This window comes from Setaria viridis, chromosome 6 (assembly GCF_005286985.2).
Source record: "Setaria viridis chromosome 6, Setaria_viridis_v4.0, whole genome shotgun sequence".
Taxonomy (NCBI): Eukaryota; Viridiplantae; Streptophyta; class Magnoliopsida; order Poales; family Poaceae; genus Setaria; species Setaria viridis.
Window position 1 is genome coordinate 33,763,633 of NC_048268.2, and position 22,293 is coordinate 33,785,925.

The 22,293-nt window shown below is 51.8% G+C and overlaps 3 protein-coding genes across 3 annotated transcripts; 2 read left to right on the top strand and 1 right to left on the bottom strand.

Annotated features, from left to right (window-relative positions):
• Positions 1 to 895: 895 nt before the first annotated feature.
• On the bottom strand, positions 896 to 3,482 carry LOC117861388 (cytochrome b561 and DOMON domain-containing protein At3g25290). The gene is made up of 3 exons (XM_034744933.2): positions 2,742 to 3,482; positions 1,480 to 1,734; positions 896 to 1,382 (listed from the first exon to the last, which is right to left on the bottom strand). The coding sequence occupies exons 1-3, from the start codon at positions 3,345 to 3,347 to the stop codon at positions 1,083 to 1,085; spliced, it is 1,161 nt and encodes a 386-aa protein (XP_034600824.1). The 5' UTR covers positions 3,348 to 3,482; the 3' UTR covers positions 896 to 1,082.
• A 9,264-nt stretch (positions 3,483 to 12,746) lies between these two features.
• LOC117859861 (auxin-induced in root cultures protein 12) lies at positions 12,747 to 13,984 on the top strand. Its single transcript, XM_034743041.2, has one exon. It carries the CDS (start codon positions 12,840 to 12,842, stop codon positions 13,626 to 13,628), a length of 789 nt encoding a protein of 262 aa, XP_034598932.1. The 5' UTR covers positions 12,747 to 12,839; the 3' UTR covers positions 13,629 to 13,984.
• A 2,766-nt stretch (positions 13,985 to 16,750) lies between these two features.
• Positions 16,751 to 18,921, top strand: LOC117861411 (large ribosomal subunit protein eL32z). The gene is made up of 4 exons (XM_034744965.2): positions 16,751 to 16,899; positions 17,021 to 17,112; positions 18,303 to 18,484; positions 18,607 to 18,921. Exons 2-4 carry the CDS (start codon positions 17,023 to 17,025, stop codon positions 18,734 to 18,736), a joined length of 402 nt encoding a protein of 133 aa, XP_034600856.1. The 5' UTR covers positions 16,751 to 16,899; positions 17,021 to 17,022; the 3' UTR covers positions 18,737 to 18,921.
• Positions 18,922 to 22,293: the final 3,372 nt, after the last annotated feature.

Sequence of the window (22,293 nt, forward strand, 5' to 3'; positions counted from 1 at the left end):
ATGTCTTAGCTTGTACGGCCGCAGCACACCCACCCACCCACCCGGCCGACCGGCCGGCTCCCGAGCTGGAGGCGCGGCGGCGTGCGTCGCGCCCGCTGCGCGGCGGCGGCTCGTGTGGCCGTGGCGGCTCCCGCGGCTGGCGAATCTGCACGAGGCGTGGGGCTGAAGGCCTCCTTGCTGCGACGGCTTTGCGCTGGTCACACGCTTCGTGGATTTTTCCTCGTCGGACAGGCCGCTTTCCGACAGTTTTTCCTGTGGCTTGCCACGGCCTTTTTCCTCCACCAAGGAAAAAGGTTGCCGACCGACTCGCCACTGGATTGAGCAAGCGCCACAAACTTTCCTCCAGTTCTCATTGCTGGAGTGAACCCAAGCTAGCCACACACGCCACACTTCTCCCTGAAGTCACACTTGCGCATATACGACAAAAGCGTAAGCTGATAGGGGAAAATGAGAACTAAACACAACGCATTTGCAGCAACACAAGATCAGCAAATCGCACGGCGAGATAGGTTGGCACTTGCAATTTTTGCGTTCTAGAAGCATGACGCCGTTCTAGAAAAAGAAAAAGAAAAACAACCATCACACTGAGTGAAAGTGGTATCTCTTGCCTCACTTTTTACCACCATCGGAGAACAGTAAAATACACACAAGATTTAGCAAGCAGTACACTCGACGTTTTCTAGATGTTTCACTTTTCTTTTCCAGAAGGATCATGCTTCCACTAGTGGGGTTTATACGTGTATCTCCTCTTCTCAGCTTCAGACTGCTCACCAACCACTGGGTGGCACACCTCGACAGCTCGTCACCCTTTTTCGCAAAAGGGAGCAAACGGCATGACTCCAGAACACAAGTGCATGATCAGCTCAGCATTCACAAGAGAACAAAAAGCAGGCAATGACCAATGCCACTAGTATCACTCATCTCCGGTATAATTGTGCAAGTATACACACATCTATCATACAAAAAAAGAGAGATACTAAGAGAGATACTAAGATCACAGGACCTATCGCCCCCTACATCTGCACACCAACACAAACACTGAAGATAAATAGAGGCCAAAGGACCCTGACTATGGAGCTCTATTACATAGATAGCGGCAAGTGGCCGTTCCCGTTGCCATTGTAGGTCTTGTTGTCCTCTTTCCTCCGCTTCAAGACGATGCCCCATGTAACGACTTCCAGAATCAGGGCGATGGCGCCCAGGATGCAGATCGCGATGATGTAGGCCGTCTTCCATTTCTGGTCCACGCTCAGGATCGACATGCCCTTGAAGATGTTGATGATGCCCAGTATGATGATGGTGTAACCGATCGAGTGGTGGTAAACGTTCCAGTAGAACCGGTACTTGTGATCCTTCTTCGGCCTCAAGAAGAGCGCAAAGATCTGAATGGGAAAAACAAACGCGCATAAAAAACTATTAGCAGGGGATTCGGATTTCAACAGGTAAATGAGCATCGTGAGAAGAACATGGTGTATGTACCTGCAGAGTACCAAGAGAAAATACTGTGATCCCAATGTTCCTGTGAACTGAATAGGTGATTCCCTTGGACAAGTTTCCAAGATGAATCCCAGTTGCCCATCCAGACACTCCGACGCCATAGCCGATCAGCTGGCAAGCTACGTGGAGGTAGAACCATGCGGGATCGGCTGATTTGAATGTCTTGAGGTATCTCGCAAAAATGGCTCCCATGGGCAACAGAAGACCCCAGCTTACAGCATTCAGGACTCCATGGGTCTACACAAACAATTGGAGAAATGAGAAATGTTTTAATAAAACCAGCAGGACTGGACAGTGTACCCAAAGCAAACTCAGAAGGTAACAGCTGTTCGGTGCTAAATGACCATAATGATATTTTTTTAATGGAAATGGAAACACTACTTTCTTATTGAAGACTTCAGTTGTCACAACTCAGTAGGCACCTACCTAGGCACTACCGTCACAGCTAGTAAAATAATATTGAGAAATCCATGTCAACGATTGTCTCGATTGCATAGGATTGATGCATGTTAGCAGCACATGTCTTTGTGCTTTTGAATGCTTAAGAACATGCGTTTCTAGCCACCAAGGGTTGGAATAATCCAAGCTGAAGTGCTGAAGTCCACCAGGGAAGGATAAAAACTGACTGGACTTGAAAATTGCAGCACCGATGCATCCAAATTCGAAGTGTACGGATAAGAGAAGAACCTATTGCTGGTATGCCACACATGAACATACAGTCAACAAATGCCGTCCGCCGTACAGGACAAGTACAGTTGATTAGCAGGTTTGAATCGATTCAATGGAGCAGGACGAATTAGTGAGGACAATCGTAGAACATTTCACATAACCACTGCCACGAGTTCCTTTTTTTTTCTTGTCACCTTCATACATACTCCTACATTCTAAGCCTAAAATTAAAATTGATAGATTTCCACGCTCTTGCCACTACATCATCATGCAACAAGCTTAATTTGATTTTTTCCCCTTTTTTAGGTGGGGCGCGGGGAATTATCTTGCTTGTAGCAGTAACGCTTCATATAAAACAAAGTAACTCGTTTCCAGAACAAGGCCAAATGGAAGAGCTTTAATCCAAAAAAAAAGGTGAATTCTTTACGCAAAAAATTGAATTAGAGTTCTGTGTTTTTCCGGATGAACTTGAAACGGGCACCAAAAGCACAAGGATTCAAGAAACAAGCAAACCACCCAATACGAACAGATAAAGGTAAAATCAAATCTTTAAGGCGTGAAATGGAGCAACTCACATTTCTCTTCCTGAGGATGTTCCCCCCTCCGCTGGCGGCGGTGCTGGCCCCGGTGAGGAGGTTCAGCTTCCCCTTGGAGTTCAGGTTGTCGGAATTAGTCGTTGAGTGCATACCGATGGCCCCGCCGGAGAATGGGCCTACCTGCCAGACCTGGTTCACCTCCCCGGTGCCGTTCTGGAGCTGGAGGGTCCCGAAAATCCGGACGCGGCCGTCGCCGCCGCTCTCGGCGGTGAGATCGGACGTCTTGTAGGAAAGGGGCCCCGGGGAGCCGAGAGATAACCCGGATATGCTGTACGTCTGCACCTCGTACCCGCCTCCCTTGGGCACGGCGACGAGCGCCTGCGTGCCGATCATGCCCTCGCCGGTCGGGTTGAGCCCCCAGGCCACCCACCCGCCGGAGGGCGGGGCGGCCAGGAACGCCACGGAGAGGGACGACGCCGCAGCGTCGTAGGTCCAGTGCACGGACGCGCCCAGGCGGGGCAGGTCGGCGCACGCCGCGAACACCCGGTTGGCCGAGAACTTCTCCGCCCCGCAGGCGGCGGCCGCACGGCGCGGGGCCACCGCCACGGCGAGGACGAAGAGGACGAGGAGCCGCGGGAAGGACATGGCCGGACGCCGCGGGCGTTCTTGCGCGCACTAGGCTCCAAGGAGGGGGAAGGAATCTCGTGTGGGGAAACCGCAGAAAGGCTGCGGATTTTTGGGTGCGGAGTTGGAGCTCGGATGCAGTGGGTGGTGGGGCGGCAGGGGGAGGGGAGGGGCGCGGTTAATAAGGCGAGGCGGAGGACACGTTGGACACGTGGCGGCCTGCGATTGGGCCCGGATTGACGCGGTCAGAGGGCCGGTGACTCGCTTTGGAAAGGTTTTTTACACGCTCAGACGAGTACTGCGCCATTGTCATGCATGGATCGTTTGAGGTTTCCTCTTTAATCCGTGGTAGTAGTAACTTATGGAGGATCCGAAGTAAATGTAGCATGGTAAACTGATGATTCATTCCATAAGTATGCACAATTGCCAAGAGAGGGTCATAAAATGCACAATTTCAATGTTATTTGTGGTTTCTTAGTAGCAGAGGACATAGTGTTCCTCTTTTGCGATGACCAACTTCATGGCTTCACCTTGAGCTCAGTAATCGCATCTTGTGCTCTAGGCAGAGAAATGCTATTGAATTTGATCGCCACAATTAAGCAATGCAATGTTCTCGAAGAAATGACATGGTTGATGCACTACCACTTCTTCTTCAGCATTTGCTGTAGGTGCAAGCTAAAAATTCCATATTGTTCTCTACATAGATTTGTGGTAGAGAACCAAACAATGTGTAGTATTGACGTTTTATTGAAATGTTAGATAAGGATGGTCTAAAAAAGCACGCACAGTTCACAGTTCAGAGATGAGGGAGGCGAAATCTTAGCTAGACTGAAAAGGTGTGCTTCCACCCCCACAGGCCGTCGTCAATCGTCCGCTGGTGTTCAGGGACAGGAAGAGCTTCCAACCAACTGTAACGAGGGACGTGCGCCACCTATGGTGGCAATTTGGTTTGAAACGTTTCTTTTTTTGTTGCCTACAATCCTCTAGCAATTTTTTTTTTGTGAAAGATATCCTCTGGCACTTTTTTTTCGGAAAGATATCCTCTGGCACTCTAGCTAGTAGCTTGCCCGAGCAACCACAAGTCCACGATATCACAACAGCATCGAAACGCAAGGCGTCACCGTCATCGTCACCCTTCCGTAATCGCAGCCGCCTCCTATCTTTAATGAACCCAGCCCAGAGGCTGGGTGGCGCCTGGCGGCCACATCACGCGTGACATCGAGGCCGAGATGATCTGTCCCACGCACGATGCAGGGATCAGCGCCATGCATCCCCCGGAAACAGTAGTAAAATGCTTCCAGAACAACGCCATGCATGCATGCATGCATCCTGGACCAGGTCAACGCGTGCTTAACGCCGCTGCCCCGTCTTGTGGGGTTGCAACCAAGGAAGGTGGTGGCGGAACTAGGAGTCTAGGACGAATCTGAGCACATGCCATGGACCGCATGGCGCGCTTTGATCGCTTGCATCTGGGCCTGCGCGGCGGGGGCGGTCAGTCCACCCGTGCCACGGACGGCCGGCCTCACCGGCTCGCAGTTACGCTTCCGGGTCCAGAGTTTGGCAGCAGCGCCAGCCACGGCAGGGACGCGTCCGCGGCCGGCAGCCGGCAGCCGCGCGGAAATGCGCTCGCCGCGGCGCCCACGGCACGCCCGGTCGCGGTCGTCCGTGTCCTGACTGTCCTCTCGTGTTCCGAGCGTTCCCACGCGCCGCGCGGCTCGATCCCAGCCGCAGTCTCCCCTCTCCCAAGTCCGACCACGGCGCGGCGCGGTGACGCGCGTTCGCGGCAGGTGCAGGCGCGGAGGGTTGGTGACTTTGGTGGTGGGATACTGGGACGGTGGGATAGAGTCGCCGTTTTACCTGATCGGGAGGCTCACTCAGCTCAGCTGCTGACCTGACACCTGAGCACCATGTGGTTCTAGGCAACGTGGTTTGGGGAGAAAACACAACGCGGGCTCGCGCAAGCCGTGACGCGCGCCACGTTGTGGAACTTGGGGCTGTCCTGCTCCTGCCGGAATCGTTGGAAACCGGGAACTCCCGTCTGTGCGGTCGTACCTGTGCTGTGAGCTTTGGGGGCGACGGCGAGTGCGCCGTACGCACCAGCGTCCGTTCAACGGCCCGGAACGCACGTCAGGGGGCGCGGAAAAAAACACCGCGTTGCTTGCTTGTTTGCTTGCTGCCTGCCGCCGGCCGTCGGCTGCTACTTTGGTTCTCGAGCGAGGTTTGTCGCCCCTGTGCGCCGATCGGCGCGGACCACGAAACGGTTGGGCGTGTAGGTCACCAGCGTAATGACCGCGATCGACCGATCGATCGGCCCGTCGCTTTCGTCCGTTCCCACCCGGGTGTCCCTCCTTTTCCTGGCTAGCGTACGTGCGCCCAAGTTCGCGCTTCTTTCGCGTGCACACTATTACAGCTCGCATTCAAGGGGAAGGAATGACGCGTGCGATCGAGACGAGTGTTCAACACCCACCGGTGTGCGTGCGTGTCTGTGGTCGTCTTGCCGCCTCGTGAAGACGATACCTGCTGTGATGAGGGCGCCCCGTACGTCCCATGGAGTATGGACGCGACGGAGGATCCAATTCGGGTGTCGCAACCACCAGATTCGTGAAAGAAAAAAAAGCAGAGACGGTCACTGCTTGGAAAAGCGTCTTCAGTACCCGTTTCTAACTCCCTTTAGTATCGATTATGTAACCAGTATTGCTACTTCGGTATAAAATGTATTAAAAAAAGAAAAAAAAAGGAAATTCCACCGGTTTGAGCTCGAGCCGCACCCCACCTGAGCTGCACCCCGCCGGCCCGACCGCCCAAGCCGCACCCCACTCGAGCCGGATCCCGTTGTCACCGCTCCATCTGCCGGATCCCACCACCACCCCCGGATCCCATCGTCGCCGCTCCATCCTGTCGCGTCGAGCCCGCTAGCCGCTGCCGCTCCGTGCCCCGATGGCCACCGCTGCCGCTCCTCACCTCAGGCACGAGGTGAGGGGCGAGCAAAGAGGGGAGGGGAGGGGAGGCCGGGGAGGAAGGTAGTGAGAGGGTCGGCAGTGGCGAAGGGAGGGAAGGGTCGGTGGAGGGGGAGGGAGGGGCCGGGTCGACACCTCCTCGAGCAAGGGGGCCAGCCGGTGCAGACGGAGGGAGGCGGAGGATAAGGCTTGCGTAGAGGAGGGAGTGAGGCGGAGGATAAGGCTTGTGCGGGGGAAGGAGGGAGGCGAATGGATAAGGCTTGCACGCGGATAGAGGAAGGCGGAGGATGAGGCTACCATTTAGTATCATGTGGAGACTTCACCTGGTACTAAAGGTCATCCATTACTACCGGGTGAAGCTTTCACCTGGTACTAAAGGCCCTCAGGCACATTAGTACGGTTGGAGGTTCAACCGGTACTAATGGGTGCCCTTTAGTATCGGTGAAGCCACCACACGGTACTAAAGGGGGTCACGAGGGGTTTCTCGGTGACTTAGTCGTGAAGCCCGGTACTGATTATCACATTAGTACTGGGGTAAAATGCAACCGGTACTGAGTCTCGGGATGAATGATGAGTTTTCCATTAGTGGGTATAGACGATATCCTACCGAATCATCCATTCGTACGCTTCGAACTTCGATGGCTGCAACTCCGGCACGGCGAAGCACCCGTCGGTCTCACGCCGATGAGTTAATCGAACCGACGAAGACCTAGACTGGTCGGGAGGCGGCAGGATCGGCACGCACCTATCGCATCGTGTTGGTAAGCTGCCGCACCCGCACGGGCGTCGCCGCCCCGACCGTTCAGACCAGCGTGCCGAGCCAATTCGCAATTTCACATCCAGGTCGCCAAATCTGGAGGTTGCTCTGTTCGTGCACTGCGGCCACGACCACGAGAGGGATCACGGATGGGGAAAGGAAAACGACGGGAGCCAGGCGACGACGGGGGCTCGGGTTGGCGCGTGGCGACGCCGCGCGATTCCAATTTCCATGCGGCCGAGGCCCCCGAAAAGGACGGCGGGTGGCTGGTGACCGGTGCGTGTGCCTTTGGTACCGCGGTGGATAGCGACGGGGCCCCTCTGACGGCACCGTGACGGCCGCATGACGTACCACGGGCTTCCACTGCCGTAGCCAAGCCGAGCCGAAGCCGCGCCCGTGCCTGCAGGCTGCAGCACAGGGAGATGAGATGGCGGCTGTGCTCTTGCTGCCTTGTTGGCACGGACTGGATCAGCAGCTTGACAAAGCCACTGAAAATCGCCACTAGTTTTGTCCGCGCCATGAAATGTACGGTGCCTGCAGCAGAGAAAAGGTTCAGGGGCGAAGTCTGCAAGACTGCAGCAAAAGTTCAGGACGGGAAATCGCATGATGGGAAAATCGGCCACCAACAACAATCAACGCCATATCGATCAGGTTACGGCGATCCCCAAGCATGCATGAACATCCGCCGTGCGTGACGCATTCGCGTGCGAACAATGTACGAAGTGCAATTTCCAAATAACGACCTCTTGCAAAGAAAAAAATTCAGAAATTCAGAGGCTACTGACATCAACGCTCAGAAATTCAGGTTCGCAAAAAAAGGACGCTCAGAAACTCCGGCCAGCCAGCCACGCAAAAAGTCGGCGTCGCTCGTGTCGGGATCTCGGGGCTACGCGGCCGAAATGGAGCTGGTCTGCTCGGTCCGGCGACCCTCCGTTCCGGACAAGGAAGCATTCCTGATACAGCAAAAGCTGCTGAATCTTCTCGTGGAAAATCTCAGCTTCGTCCAACAAAAAGTTTATGAGCTTCTGCAAGCACTTGCATCGTGCGGTCTGCCCAATGGCTCCGGCGAGCTCACGCCGCCGCCGCCCTGCCCTGCCGCCCTGCGCTGTCAACCCATTCACCTCTTCGACCCCCTCGCGTGTTCTTACCACTCTTACGTAATCCGCAGTAGCACCTTTTATGCTTCGTCGCCACGTGACCGTATTCTCAGCACGAAAAAGGAAGCCCGATTCTTTACTAAACTAATTTTTTCAAGACTGCCGATCGTGCGAATCCGAGTGTACGTCGGTATCGTTGAAACACGGCCCTAGTACGTTGTCAAACACTCAAACCAACCAAGCTTTGACGCCGGCCGATGGCAATGCAATACGGTTGAACGGCAGGTACCCAGTACACTCATGCAATGCAAATTAAAGTAGGCAGGCCGGCCTTGCTAGTTGCTAGTCACGGTTTCACATTCCATCCCGGCCGGCCTGCACGGCGTAGCAGTTTTCCAGGACAAGTTGCGGTTGGTACGTACGTGTTGAGGTCTAGGGGCAAATTAGACCTTTTACACGATTCCTTAATCGATTTCAAATTCTCTAAACGTTGCTATATTATAGGACGGAGAGAGTACTCTCAAAATCTAGGGGTGAAGTCAAGTGTTGACTCCGTGTCAGTACTCGGAGAAAATGGGCATGGTTGGTGGGATGGGAAACAATTTGCTAGATTTTCCGAGCTTTCTTACAGGGAATTCGGCTCTTGGACTGTGCCCTTCAACCACGCTCGCTTGACCCGATCGACCTGTGCTCTGTTCGGCTGAAACCCAACGGGCTAGCCGGCGAATGAACCTGGTCCAATTACTATTTCTGTTATCGTTGGACACAAGCCAAACTAATCAAGCAGACAGCTTAAGAAGCAGCATGTGAAGTATAAAATGCTTACCAAAATCGTGATAAATTGTACAATTTAAGTCCTTAGCGTAGGAATTCAGACTGAAAATGGACACTTTCTCTATTAGTACATACTGGTAGTTAACCTACTGACTTCTCTTCAAAAAGATTACAAAATGGGCAAAAAAAAAAAGAAAAAAGAAGAAGAAGCCTCTTTCCAGGTCTTCAGAGCGGCCCTAGCTACCAAGCAGGAAGGGACTACTCCTGTGTCCTGATCGGACCTGAAAGCTGGGATCACACCGGCGCACGTACACCTAATTAGCGGCTAGGTGTGAACGTCAACTGCCGTGAAACCTAACCACCCAACAAGATGGGGGAATCCATCGATCTGGGAAAGGATGATCTCGCACCTGAAAGCATCGTCCGTGCAGCAGCTTTCCATCTGCCTCTTCTTTTTTCAGGAGGAAGAAAGGCCAGAAATTGAGAGACTGTACAATAAAGTTCAGAGGTCTTTTCACTCTCCAGTCCATCAGCATGTAGACTTGTGTAAAGTGGTATGGTATGCAAGACAAAACTATTTGAAGAGATAATACTAGGCGTGCGTGCATAGCCCCTTACCTAATCCGAAAACATAACCCTTAAGAGTACTTTTTTAAGCTCCAATTGGGATGTACTCCCTGTCAGAGACGAGCAGAGATAGAATAAGGCGTTGCCCCGCCGGCACGGCCATGGCCAGAAGTGTTTCAGAGACCATCATCACATGCGACTCAATGATCTATACCTCGATCATTGAGTTGCTTATACACAACGTTCTCGTACTGCTAAAACACAGACCGCAATGACACTACGACAGGGACCTCTGAACTTTTGGCCTGTATAATATAACAGGCCCAATCCTGCCCGTTTTGGCTCTTCCTCTCGCCCTTGCCTGCATAGCCATGCTTGCAAGCAATAATCAAATCCAAATGCAGCAGCCTGCTTTCTGCATCTCCCAATCCTTGACGCGTGGATGGGTACGATGCCTTGCCTGGAGTTTTGTATTGCTGCTATGATCTGACTGCCGAGCTGAACATTTGGCAGGGCGTGCGGCAAGCGGAATCAGCAGTGATCACGGGTGCAACCGTCTCGCGTCCAGGATACCCAGATGCGCAGTTGCTGAGCTTGTTCTCTTGCCCGTTCGTTAATCCTTCCGGCCGGTGCAATTTGCAGAGAGAAGATATGGTAGATTAATGCTACCTTGGGTATGCTTTGCTAGGTACCGGACGGCGATGCAGGTTCACAAGTGAAGAGACAAGCAGACAACAGGAGTGTGTGTGTGGGTGGGTTTCAGTCTTTCAGAGAGGTGACAAAAAGGGTGAAAGATTCAGAGCTGCCATTGGCCGATGGTGGCCGCCTAAGACGGCTCCAACGTATCTGAACACGTTCGTAAATCGTAATATATGGTCTGGTCTGGTAGTAAAGACTGAAAAGAACATTGGAGCTCAAGGGCGTGTTTTAACTGGTTTGTAGATCTTCCAGATCCATTCAGACTGAAAAAAAAAATGCACAATCGCGACTAATCTGCTCCCACATGCCTATGTTTCGAATCAACCCAATCTCCTGCATACACGTTGCTTCATTCCGGAACATGTGAGTTCAATCATACATTCAGACGCTTGCTGTCCTACTACTACTAGTTCATCCAATTCAGAAGGAACCCAGATTTCTTTTGCATTCGGACGATGCTACCCGAGGATCAAGGTTGCATCATCAGTCGGTCACCCCCTTCGTCATCGGCCAATTCCGTCGTGAATCACGGGTCAATCTTCAACGCCAACCAGTTGCCCTGCATCTAATGCGCGCAGGGCACGCCGCACGGTGCCGAACATGGCATGGATCCTCGCGCGCCTCTGAATTTCTGAGATCAATACGACCAAGGGCAGGCAGGCTCCAGTCAAGAACGGCTACTGCTACTGCTACTTGGGTCATGTTTAGTTCCCTTCAAACTCCCAACTTTGACACTATGCAAAAAGAAGATTCCCCATCACATCAAACTTGCGGTACATGTATGGAGTACTAAATGTAGATGAAATCAAAAAATAATTGTACAGTTTTGTTGTACTTTGCGAGACGAATCTTTTAAGCCTAATTAGTCAATATTTGGACAATAATTCACAAATACAAACGAAACGCTACCGTTGCGCATTTATGACAAAATGCCAATTTTGCCACTCCCAAATTGGGAACTAAACAAGGTCTTGGACTCGTAGACCACTCGTTATACCGTTGACAATTTGACCCTGTGAGTGAGTGAGTGAGGTAAGAACGCAACGCCCGTCTCGCGGGAAAGTCAGTGTGGGCAGGGACGAGTTACTCCTGCAGCGATGTGTTCGGCGGTCAGCTGCTCTGACGAACGAACGAAGGCGAAGGAAGATCAGGGATCAATGGAGTGACGGACACTTCATCCTTCAAGCTCGTCGCCAGTGTCCACGTCCACACCTCGCCGGCGACCTGTCTGAACTCTGAAGTCTGGATCCGGAGAAGTAACAGGCAGTTCCGTTCGTCTCCTCTCGCCACTGCCGTTGGGATCACGCACGCCACGCATCGGCTCCCACCACATGGACCTCCAAGAGTTTGCGACGGAAAGGAAGTTTGGTCAGGTCCCTCCCAGAGATGCATCATGCATGGACCATCATTTACCATTGGATTGGGTTCGGAGCTTCGAGGTTGGCAGGCAGTGGTCTGACCAGAGAATGGCCGCCTAATCGCCGCTGAGTGGTGGGTGGCATTGGCAAGGCTCCTAACGCGCTGGGGCTCGGCGCCATGTGCGCGGCCCTGCCTTTCCAGCGCCTGCCACGCCCGTCTCGTCCACGCCGTGCTGGTTCTCTTCCGGTTGGTTACTTGGTTTGGCATCTGTGCCCCGTCCTGGTTTAGGCCCAGCGGCGACGAATCGCATCTAGCTCTGCTCGCCCGCCTCGGAGCGCCGCGTGTGGCGGTGGCCGCGCGTCCTCGGCACGTTCTGGATCGAGGGATGCAATTAGCAGTAAAGAGCGGCTCGTTTCGCATTCCTTTTCAGAAATCCATTCATGTAGTACGGTTGACGACTCCTTTGCCCACCAGGATTGCAGGGATTTTTGACGCGGAATCGGCTAGGTTTTGCGAAAATCAAGAGAGGCTTTGCGGACCCGTTCCATCTCAAAATATAAGTCGTATTCTGGTTCATTAGGACAGGACTTTGATTAGCAATTACTCAATTTTCATATCATTTATGGCACAAAATTTAACTACTCCTTCCACCCGAAGATACTATTCGTTTTGATTTTTTAGATACCTAATTTTTATTATATATGCATATCGAAGTCATATAAAAAACAGACGAATAGTAATTTGTATTGGAGAGAGTAAGTTCTTACTGACCTTAGCATCATTTGATGCATGAATATAACAAGTAGAATTATGTTCAAACCCACACCATGTAAAAAAGCGCGCCTATGAAATTCATAGTATATGTCTACTCGATTACGTTTTGAAATCACTACTAGTATGATCTTGTATGCTTAAAGACTTGTTCGGGAGGCGCGATTTTTTTAATTCCGCTCGATCTTGAAAAGGTCAAAACTCAAAAGGGGGTTTGTACTTTGTACGCGCCAAAGATTGTTCATACTACTTTCAGCACATTACCGTAGCCTAGTTTTGTCAGCAGTTGGCACGGTACTCGGTCACTCACTCACTCGTGGCTACCACACGCAATAAACAGTATTTTTAAAGCCTAATCAAGCCCTCCAAATGCGGAAACCCCCCTAATAACGCTCATAATTGCCAATCAATCCCACTCCTCCCCTTATAAATCCTCTGCCCCTGCTCACACTCCCACACAGCTCCACTCCAAGAACAGCAAAGCCCACGCACACCGAAGCAGTGAGCGACCGCCAGCCAGCCCAAACCCCACATGGCCGCCTCCGCAATGCTGCTCCTGTTCCTCCTGCTGGCGTCGCCGGCGGCCACGCGGCTGGCCTCCGCCGCCTGCGCGAGCGAGAAGTTCCCGGCGGGGCGGGCGTACGCGACGTGCGAGGACCTCCCCAAGCTCGGCGCGTCGCTGCACTGGACCTACGACGCGTCCAAGAGCTCGCTCTCCGTGGCGTTCGTGGCCGCGCCGGCGGCGCCCGGCGGGTGGGTGGCGTGGGGGCTCAACCCGACCGGCGAGGGCATGGCCGGCGCGCAGGCGCTTGTGGCGCTCAAGGGGTCCGGGTCCGGGGCCCCCACCGTGAAGACGTACAACATCTCAGGCTACGGGCTGGGCGCGTCGTCCCCGCTCGAGTTCCCGGCCACCGAGCTCGCCGCGGACGCCGGCGGCAGCGGGGGCAAGATCCGGGTGTACGGGAAGCTGCAGCTGCGCAAGGGGATGAAGGCCGTGAACCAGGTGTGGCAGGTGGGGTCCTCCGTCACCAGCGGGGCACCCGACAAGCACGCGTTCGGGGCCGACAACCTCTCCGCCAAGGCCAAGCTCGTCCTCGCCGGCAGCAAGGCCGCCGCCGCGGGCTCCCCTTCCCTCTCGCCCGTCCCCGCGCCCGAGGCCGGCGGCCCGTCCGCGTCCGGCAGCGGCACCGACAGCGGCGCGGCGTCGTCCATGGCGCCGTCCGCGGGGAAGAGCCCTAACGCCGCTGCGCTCACCGCGGCCGGTGTGTCCGCGCCGGCGCTCCTGATGATGGCGCTGGTGGGTTTCTTGGTGACGGTATGATGATGGAGGTAGATGGATTCTACCAAGCATCATTCATCAGCGAAGGTGGCGGCGGCGGTGGGCAGGAGAGGAAGTATTGCGCTATTTTTGCTGGGTTTTTTTTTGGCTGGGGGAGGAAATAAACATTGTTGCTGTACTTGTTGGTTGTTGAATGTTGAGCTGTTGTTTGGTAGCATTAGCATAGCGATTTACTGTAGTTGGAGACATGTCATTCATCCGGTCACATGGCCCTAGTTCTTTCTTGCCGCAGCGCTCTGTTTCTGATGAATCTCTGGGTGGTGGTGTTGTCGTTGTAGCAGCAGAGTTGTCTGCAGATGATGCAGTACAAGCGTTTGGTACGACGATGCCTTGCCTAATCCTCTGGTAACCCTCTTGCGCACATGATCGCCGGCGACGCATGGATTCGTCAGTGTTTTCCTTCCATGGCGTCCCGGTGTTAAAGGGCCCGGGAGAAGAGTGCGATGACGGCGATCTCACCATCTCAGGGCCAACACCTTACAGCTGGCCATGATCTGATCAAAGGAGCTAAGCTAGCTTCGCGGAACTATTCTGTGCGGCGCAAGTATCGATCGATCCATGGATGGGAACGTCGATTAACATCTTTTCAGCACATGTTGTTGGGAGTGATTGATCACTCTGTTCCCGTCCCGTTTCTTCCGAAAGATGATGGCCTACTCTGTGCCTAACTCGATAAGCCCTGCTCTGTTCAGCTCAGCTCATCATTCCCTGATGAAGATCAGGCGCCGCATGATGGGAAGAACAGCGCACTACGCCATTACAGCACGCATGCGATGCGCCAACTCTCAAATCCAATCCAAACCAAACCTAACCATGCAATGCAAGCAAAGCGCGAGAGAAATCAGTGGCGTTGATTGCATGGGGGGCTACACCAATTGCAGCCTGCAGTGCAGCTGCAGGGTGTTTTTTTTTTAACATAACCTGCTGCAGGGTGTGTGACCCAAGGGAAAAGGCGGCAGGCAGGCAGCCCGCTAGTTGGAAAGGAAAGGGTAACCGCCGAGAGGACGCCGGCCGGCAGGGGCTCCGCGCGGTAGGTGGCGGTCGACCGGGATATGATTGAGCTCTTTTCCGCTGGAGCAATGGAGCATCGCTGCGCTCCTGCCGTGCCTAGATGAGTCACGGGCAGAGCGAGGTCGGGCCAGTGAGAGCAGCCGCCGCCACCGGCAACCCATGGTGCGTTCGGTTCCTAGCCTGCGAAACCGAGAACCCCAGCGCCGCGCGCAGGGCACATGGCTGGCACAGTTGCCGGCGGGAAAATGTCTGCGTGCGGACGGGGAAATTACCGCGTGTCTGTGCCTCTATGCGTGCGTATGGGTGCACATGCCGCCCGCCGCTGCGCGTGTCGGCGTCGTCGTCTTCGCCGTCGGTCTTCGGGGCCGGGGCGACGGCTGGTGGGGCCGAGCCTGAACCGGTGAACCCTCCTGTCTCTCTGTCTGGATGCTGCGCGGTGCGCCGTGCGCGCCAGCCTTGCACAAACCTTGGTCTGGTCTGTGGTCTGGCCGGTGCGGCAGTCTTGACAGGTTGCATTCATGGCCGACGGCGTACAGGTAGCTCCCTCTCCCCAAATGTTATCTGATAGGGATTTGAGCGATTTTTGTATTTTCTGTATGATTAATCCCACAGATACTAGGAATACGAGGCCATGTACATTACAGATGCAGTACATGCTGGATATTTCTAGATGAAGAAAGTTTTATTTCGACATGGAAAATATCGTTCTGCAGCATGATCGGATAATTTGTTCGTTTCGGAGCCTCTGAAAGTTCAGAAACGTGGGTGAGAGTGGCCGAAGGAAATTTGGCAAAATATACGTTTTGGTATGCTCCGAGGGTCGATTTAGTCCCTTAATTTTTAAATTGGTCAATCTAATCCTTCAACTTTTATTTCTAGGTCAAACTCATCCTTATAGTGATATAATACTCCGTATTTGCATAAGATTAATGCGAAAAGTTCTTTTTGCCCTTAGCTCCTTCTCCCCTTTCTCAATTTCCGTTGTCACCATTTGCGCTATACAAGGTTATGATGCCACAATCTAATCGAGCGAACCTAGATAGCCATCCTAGCTCTCATCCCCTTTATCTGCTTGTAGCACCACTGAGCAGGCGAGGTATAAGTGGAACAGCTGCCATCTCATTTCTCTTCGATTTGAGCTTCATATCAACCAGTTTCCTTTACCCTTTCTGCGTCAGCAAAGCAAGCAATAAACAAATACAAAGCACAAGCACCAATCGTCAAACAAGGCAGCAGCAGCTGCTCGCGGTCCAATTTCTCTCCTCAAGTAAGCCACCAGCAACAACATGTCCTTTTTAAAGACCCAGACAAATCAGCAGTTTACAATCCTTGCTCATAGTCAATTTGCCACACCAGTCCCTCTCTACCTCCATTGATACTATGGCGAGCTTCACAGTACCGCAAGAATACTCACAATCCATCATAGTGCTGACAGAAATTTGGGGGGGCAAGGGTAAAAGTGACTTTTCACATTAGTATGGAGCACCATATGAGTATTTGGACGAGTTTGATCAAAAACTAAAGTTGAGGAACTAGATTGGCCAACCTGATAGTTAAAGGATGAACTTGACTCTCAGACTAAAGTTAAAGGATCAAATCATCTATTTTGCCTAAAAATTTACAAGTGACTTCACAAATTTGTCCCCCCTTTTTTGTTCTTCTGAGTTTCCAACTTTAGCGAGCAGGATGTGGTGGCTTGGGCTGGGCTGGTTTTAGTCTGCACCCAATAAAAATGCAAATGCCTCTCGGCCTCAAAACAATTTCGTGCGGAAGCAGGCCAATTTACGCTACCTGCAAAACCCCCAAAAGGGCGCATATTTAAAGCAGATCCAGCCAGCTCAGCAATGAATGAGCAGCCCTCTTCCTCCCTTTTCTTTTGGGTTGGCCTCAAAACAATTTCGTGCGGATCCAGGCCAATTTACGCTACCTGCAATACCCAAACGGGTGCATACTTAAAACAGATCCAGCCCAGTGCCCTCTTCCTCGCTTTTTTCGGTCGCCGAACAAACTTGGGCCGTCACATTTTTAACCAAACGGAGGCCCAACACCAGACGATCCCGTCCAACCCAATCCCACCGTCCGGCCGCAACTGCCCGCATCCTAGCCGTCCATCCGACCAGTCTCTCCTCGCTAGGGTTTTAGCCCGTATAAGAGCCCCCTCGCCACCCCCGAACCCCCGCCTCCGCCGCCTCGCGCTTCGCCCTCTCGCTTACTCCCCTCCCGGCGTGCTCCCGATCCGAAGGTGCGCCGCCTCGCCGGCGAAAATTTCCCCGCTGGTTTTCCTATTCCTTTGCTCGTCGACCTCGCCTCACGTTTGCCTGTTTGTCTGATGTTTGTTTTGTCGGTGGTCGATGATGGAGCAGAGATGGCGGTGCCGCTGCTGACGAAGAAGATCGTGAAGAAGCGGGTCAAGCAGTTCAAGAGGCCCCATCTCGACCGCTACAAGTGCCTCAAGGTGCGAAGCTTTTAACCTCCTTTGATCGTTCGCTGAAATGGAATCTCTTGCCTTGTGCTTCGTTCTTGGCAACCGGATCTGTGTGCTTGGTTGAGTTTCCTCTGTAGAAGCTTACTGGTTCGTCAGCTCCTGATGGATGGATGCGTTCCTTATCACATGGATGTGTTGTTTTATCAATACGTGCGCTTGTTTAATTGTACCTAGATCCACCCCGATTCTAGTAGCTCTGGTTGATCTAAAAAAAGTAGCTCTGGTTAAGCAGCTTACAAAACAGCATGATGATTCCCTTTGATTTTTAGAAGTCAGTGGTAGAGTGCTCTAAACAGTAGCATTTTGAGCCGGTTGGAAGTTTGAATCTGCCACACAGGGGTCTGTTTGTTTGGTTTAGGAAGTGTATTTGGGCTCCCACAGGTGTTCATATTGCATCATGGATACTGTCCTGAGCACATTGTTTTCCCCGTGTGCAATCAAATTTTACACATTTGCTCGATACCATGTACAAGAATAGTTAGTATCCACTTGCATTTTGGGGTGGCAATAGATAGTGAACGTGTTATTTATCTCTTATCCTGATAATTTTTGTGCCATTCAATGCTGCTGTGCTCATTGACCTGTGCAGTGAACTCCTCTTCTGAAAGTCTTATCATTTGATTACAAGTTTCAATAGCTGGATTGAAATATTTTGTGGTTTTCATTTGAGGTGAGGGTGGTTTAGAGAGCACCAAATTGATCTTTCACTGAATATATGATTACTGTTGTCACATTGGAGATTGAAAAATAGGGATTCCTTTCATTGGCTCTGTATAACCATTTGTTCTGTCCATTTAGCTCACTTCAAATTTTGTATATTAATCTCCTGGAAATAGTGGGTCAAGTGTTGTCATGAATGAACCTGTTTAATTCGTTAGCAATTTTGATTATGGCATGGGCCTGAGTTTGTATAACTTCCTGACTCTAGTCTAGCTCAAATTTAACTTCATGTTTAACTTGATTTCTTACTATTTGGCTGGCTGTGTTACTAGCTTATTACTTCACCTGGGAGTGGGGTTATTGATGTGTTACTGTATCTGAGTGTTACACGCAGATCTCTGTCTAGTGTGATTTCTTTACCTCGTATCTTTGTATTAATCTCTACCTGCTAATCGTACTGTATCTTTTGCAAGGCTAATTTCCCATCATTTATTGTGCAGCCAAGCTGGCGCAGGCCAAAGGGTATTGACTCCCGTGTTAGGAGGAAGTTCAAGGGATGCACCTTGATGCCCAACATTGGTTACGGCTCAGACAAGTCCACCAGGCACTACCTCCCCAACAAATTCAAGAAGTTTGTGGTGCACAATGTCTCTGAGCTGGAGTTGCTCATGATGCACAACAGGTATGAATTTACCAAAGCTGACTGTAGAAGTTAACATGTGTTCTCATTCCGACCTGTTTGCCTGTATGATCAAAAGCTGTTTGTAGTTCCTTTTACTGATGCAATGCCCTTCCCTTATGCAGGACCTACTGCGCTGAGATTGCCCACAACGTCTCAACAAGGAAGCGCAAGGAGATTGTTGAGCGCGCTGCTCAGCTCGACATCGTGGTCACCAACAAGCTCGCCAGGATCCGCAGCCAGGAGGACGAGTAGGCTGGGTTACTCGTCAGTACGACTGCTGGCTCTAGTCTTTCCCTGCTGTAGGAAACTCTGCTTTGTGTCGGTGTTACTACCGAGGTTACCTGTTATGCCAACCTTTTTGCTATCAAGTAGCGGCTCTAATGTGGCAAATTCTACCGTTACCTTCCTATCTGAATTATCTGCATGTTTTTTGGACCTGTCTTTTGCATGCAGTTGCTGATATACCTGTCATCTAGATTGTAGAATCTAGTTATGGCAGTTTACATGTGGAATATGTGTTCTCAGAGCATCTCCAAGAGTGACCAACCACTTTTGGGATCAAAAGTGAAAAATAGTGCTCCAACAGTTGTCCAACCTCATACCCAAAATTTCCGCGTGCCCAAAACCAGATCTATCCTGAGCACCAAGGCACCAATCGCCACCGTTTCTTCCGGTCTCTCTCAACTTCTCTCCCGCCGGCATCCCCCTCGTGCCAATTTCCCTTTGCAAGGGCCGCGCGTGCCTCACTGCTCCACGAGTGAATCTCGTCAAACAATGTGCCACTTTTGGTTGTTCTTCAACGTGAGGTCATCCAAGTAGATAGCTGGAAATAATTTTAGCAAATAAGCAATGGCTAGCTTCTTTTTTCTGGATTGGATCATATCGATCCAACTGGTACTTGAATTTCGCTTTGATCTCGCGTGCCTGTTCCACTGCTGCCACGGTGCCACCTGCCCGTGCACTCGTGTCTGCCACGCCTAGTTGCGCCGCCCACACAGCATCACTACCCTGAACTATGAGTAACCCTTTGATTCTTAAACCAGCTTACTATTCACCATATTGTATCCCGGTTTTGCTGACTAGGATGCCGGTTTGCTGTTTAATGGCGACACGTGGACCATCCAACGTGGCAATAAAAAAATGAAGTGCACATAACCCCCTCCGATTCAGCCCGACTCAGGTGTGCTTGGTCTTCTATCCTCGAGATATTGGCCACCTCCGACCCTCCGTCATCGCCGAGCACCTCGCCGCCGCCCACTGCGCCGCCATGGCGGCTCGGATGTCATCGTCCAACACTACCAAGTGCAGCGCGTCGTCTCCGCTCATACGTTGGAGCCATGCACCACGCCTGGATGTTGTGCCGTGCTCGCCTGCCTGGGCCTTCGCTTCCGCTATCGTGGTGTGGTGCCGACGGGTAGCCGCCGGCGAGAGGCCCGGCCGTGGCTGCAGCTCAACCAGGGGCCACAACATCATGGGGACAAGCAGGAGGGACCAGCTGATCCAGGAGGAAGAGCAGCCGCATCTCGCACCATCCAGGAGGAAGAGCAGCCACATCGCTGAATCTTTTGGATGGAGAACGGCAGCGGCAGCAAGTTCAGAAGCAAATTGACAGAACCCAATGCATATCACTTGAGAACTCGCTACATAAAAAAAAACAATTAAGTTCACCACATGCCATTGGTAAAGCTTGCATCCTCCATCCTAACCAAAATCCATAGAGCGCACAACAACAGATCAAAATCGAACCACAAATAGAGCCAAATAATAGCCGAATTGACCAAATTCAGTGCTTACCAAGGCCCTTGGGCATGTGTAGTACCTCGACCACGCCGCACGGCCATGGGATCCCGCGCGATGAGCAGGGCCGGCGGACGGGACGGAGCAGGGGCGCCAGCGGACTGGATCGAATAGGGGAGCGCTGGCAGGCGGGGCCGAGCAGGGCGGGCGCCATCAGACATGAACCAGCAGGGGAGCGCCGGCGGACTGGATCGAGCAGGGTGAGCGCCGGTGGCCGGGGCCTAGCAACGGGCGCCATGGAACAGGAACGAGCAGGGGAGCGCCGGCGGGGCCGAGCAGGGGCGATGCGTTGGTTCGAGCCCTTGCCTGATGGCGGCAGGAGCTCAAGTGGGCTCGATTCGTTTTGCCACGTTGGACTGCCCATGTGGAGTCATTAGTCAGCAAAACAGCCATCCAGTCAGCGAAACCGGTTTTGATTACTGACTAAAGGTGAATAGTGATCTGGTTTAGCACCCCGACCTTCCTGCAGTTGCAATCAATGCATATAAATGAGAGGAAGGTTACCCCTTCCCTTCTGCCCGGTCAGGACTGAACTGGAGCTCCCATCCATGATGGTGCCTGAGCTCAAAGTAGAAATGGAAAATTGAAAGCTCATTGCACAAGACCGGCGATTAATCGGGCTGCGATGGCGCCATCGGGATCTGGTGCGTGGGGGCTACGGTTCCAACTATGATGTTGGCAATCGCAAAAAAGGGATTTGGGATATAATAATTTTAGTGTTAGGATCTTATCTATAGCAATATAGCATTATATACTCAAAGGGGTATTTGCAAGAAGTCAAATGAAGAATGGTGGCAAAACTCCTACCTTCGGGCATGTGGGGCCCATTGTGCCACGCCACGTCCGTAGTCGTATATGGTCCAAACTTGTTTGGATGTGTTTTGACATATAGGCCTAGTTGCTGTAGCTATGTGTGCATTTTGAGAGTTGAGAGATCTGAATGACACTCGTTGCCATGTTAGCAGAGTGACAGTGCACTTTACTCGTAAGAGACTAATACAAGGGCTTCCTGATTTCCACTCTCGATCCTAGACAACCAAGTGCTCACCCACAAATCTTAAATTTTGCTGAGTACAACATGAGAAACTCAATTGATAATAGTGTAGTTTAGTAAATAGGTATTGCAATTCTACAATTGTCAACATCCATATTGAGACCTTTAGGCTGTTAAAAAAACATTCTTATCTGTAACCAAACATCAGGAATTTCAAATTTTAGACCTGATGATACTGGCTGTACAAAATGTAGCAATTGGAATCTCACATGTGAAATGTAATCTAAACTACCACACAGAAATGGACTAAATCAAGGTCTAGCAAGCTCCTGAAACAAAATTCAACAATTTATATGTTTGAGAAATCAAAGATGGTTTTGAGAATACTTGAATGCTGAAATGCATCCCGCATGATATCCTCATGCTATTAGATACCAAAGAGGCATAAGCTTGGATGGCAAATACCAGGCAGAGTAACTGTCATGCGTTAATTTTGCGAAAAACCCCCCTGCAAAAATAGATATAACAAGTGAGTTTCGTGTGTCAGTTTTACTGTCCATGTGTAGTTTTACGTCTCTGTGCACAGGACGCGTCATGACAATGCAAGATTACCCAGGACTACGAGAGATTCAGCCGGCCGGTACCACCATCTCATATATGTGCTGGATCTCCAGGTGATAATCTATATTATCTTAGCTTATATTATGCTTTACCAGGTATTAGTTTCACAGAGCTAATTGTGCTACTCTGAGTTGCAGGGAAAAAGAGAGATGCCAAATGCAATGGCATGGACCTTGCCCTTATGCCCTCCCTCCCGGGTACCGGCTGCCGGTGCTTTAAAGAAGCCCATGAACTTGAGTAGTAAGTTAAAAATGACAGGAAGGCGGTCCTCCTGGGGCAGATCGACCTGCCCGTCATTGATCAATCATGGCGGGTTTTCTTATATGGGCACGTTGAGCTCGACAACGTGATACCCGCAGCGGACGAACTCCCTAGATAGGAACATTGTGCTACTTTG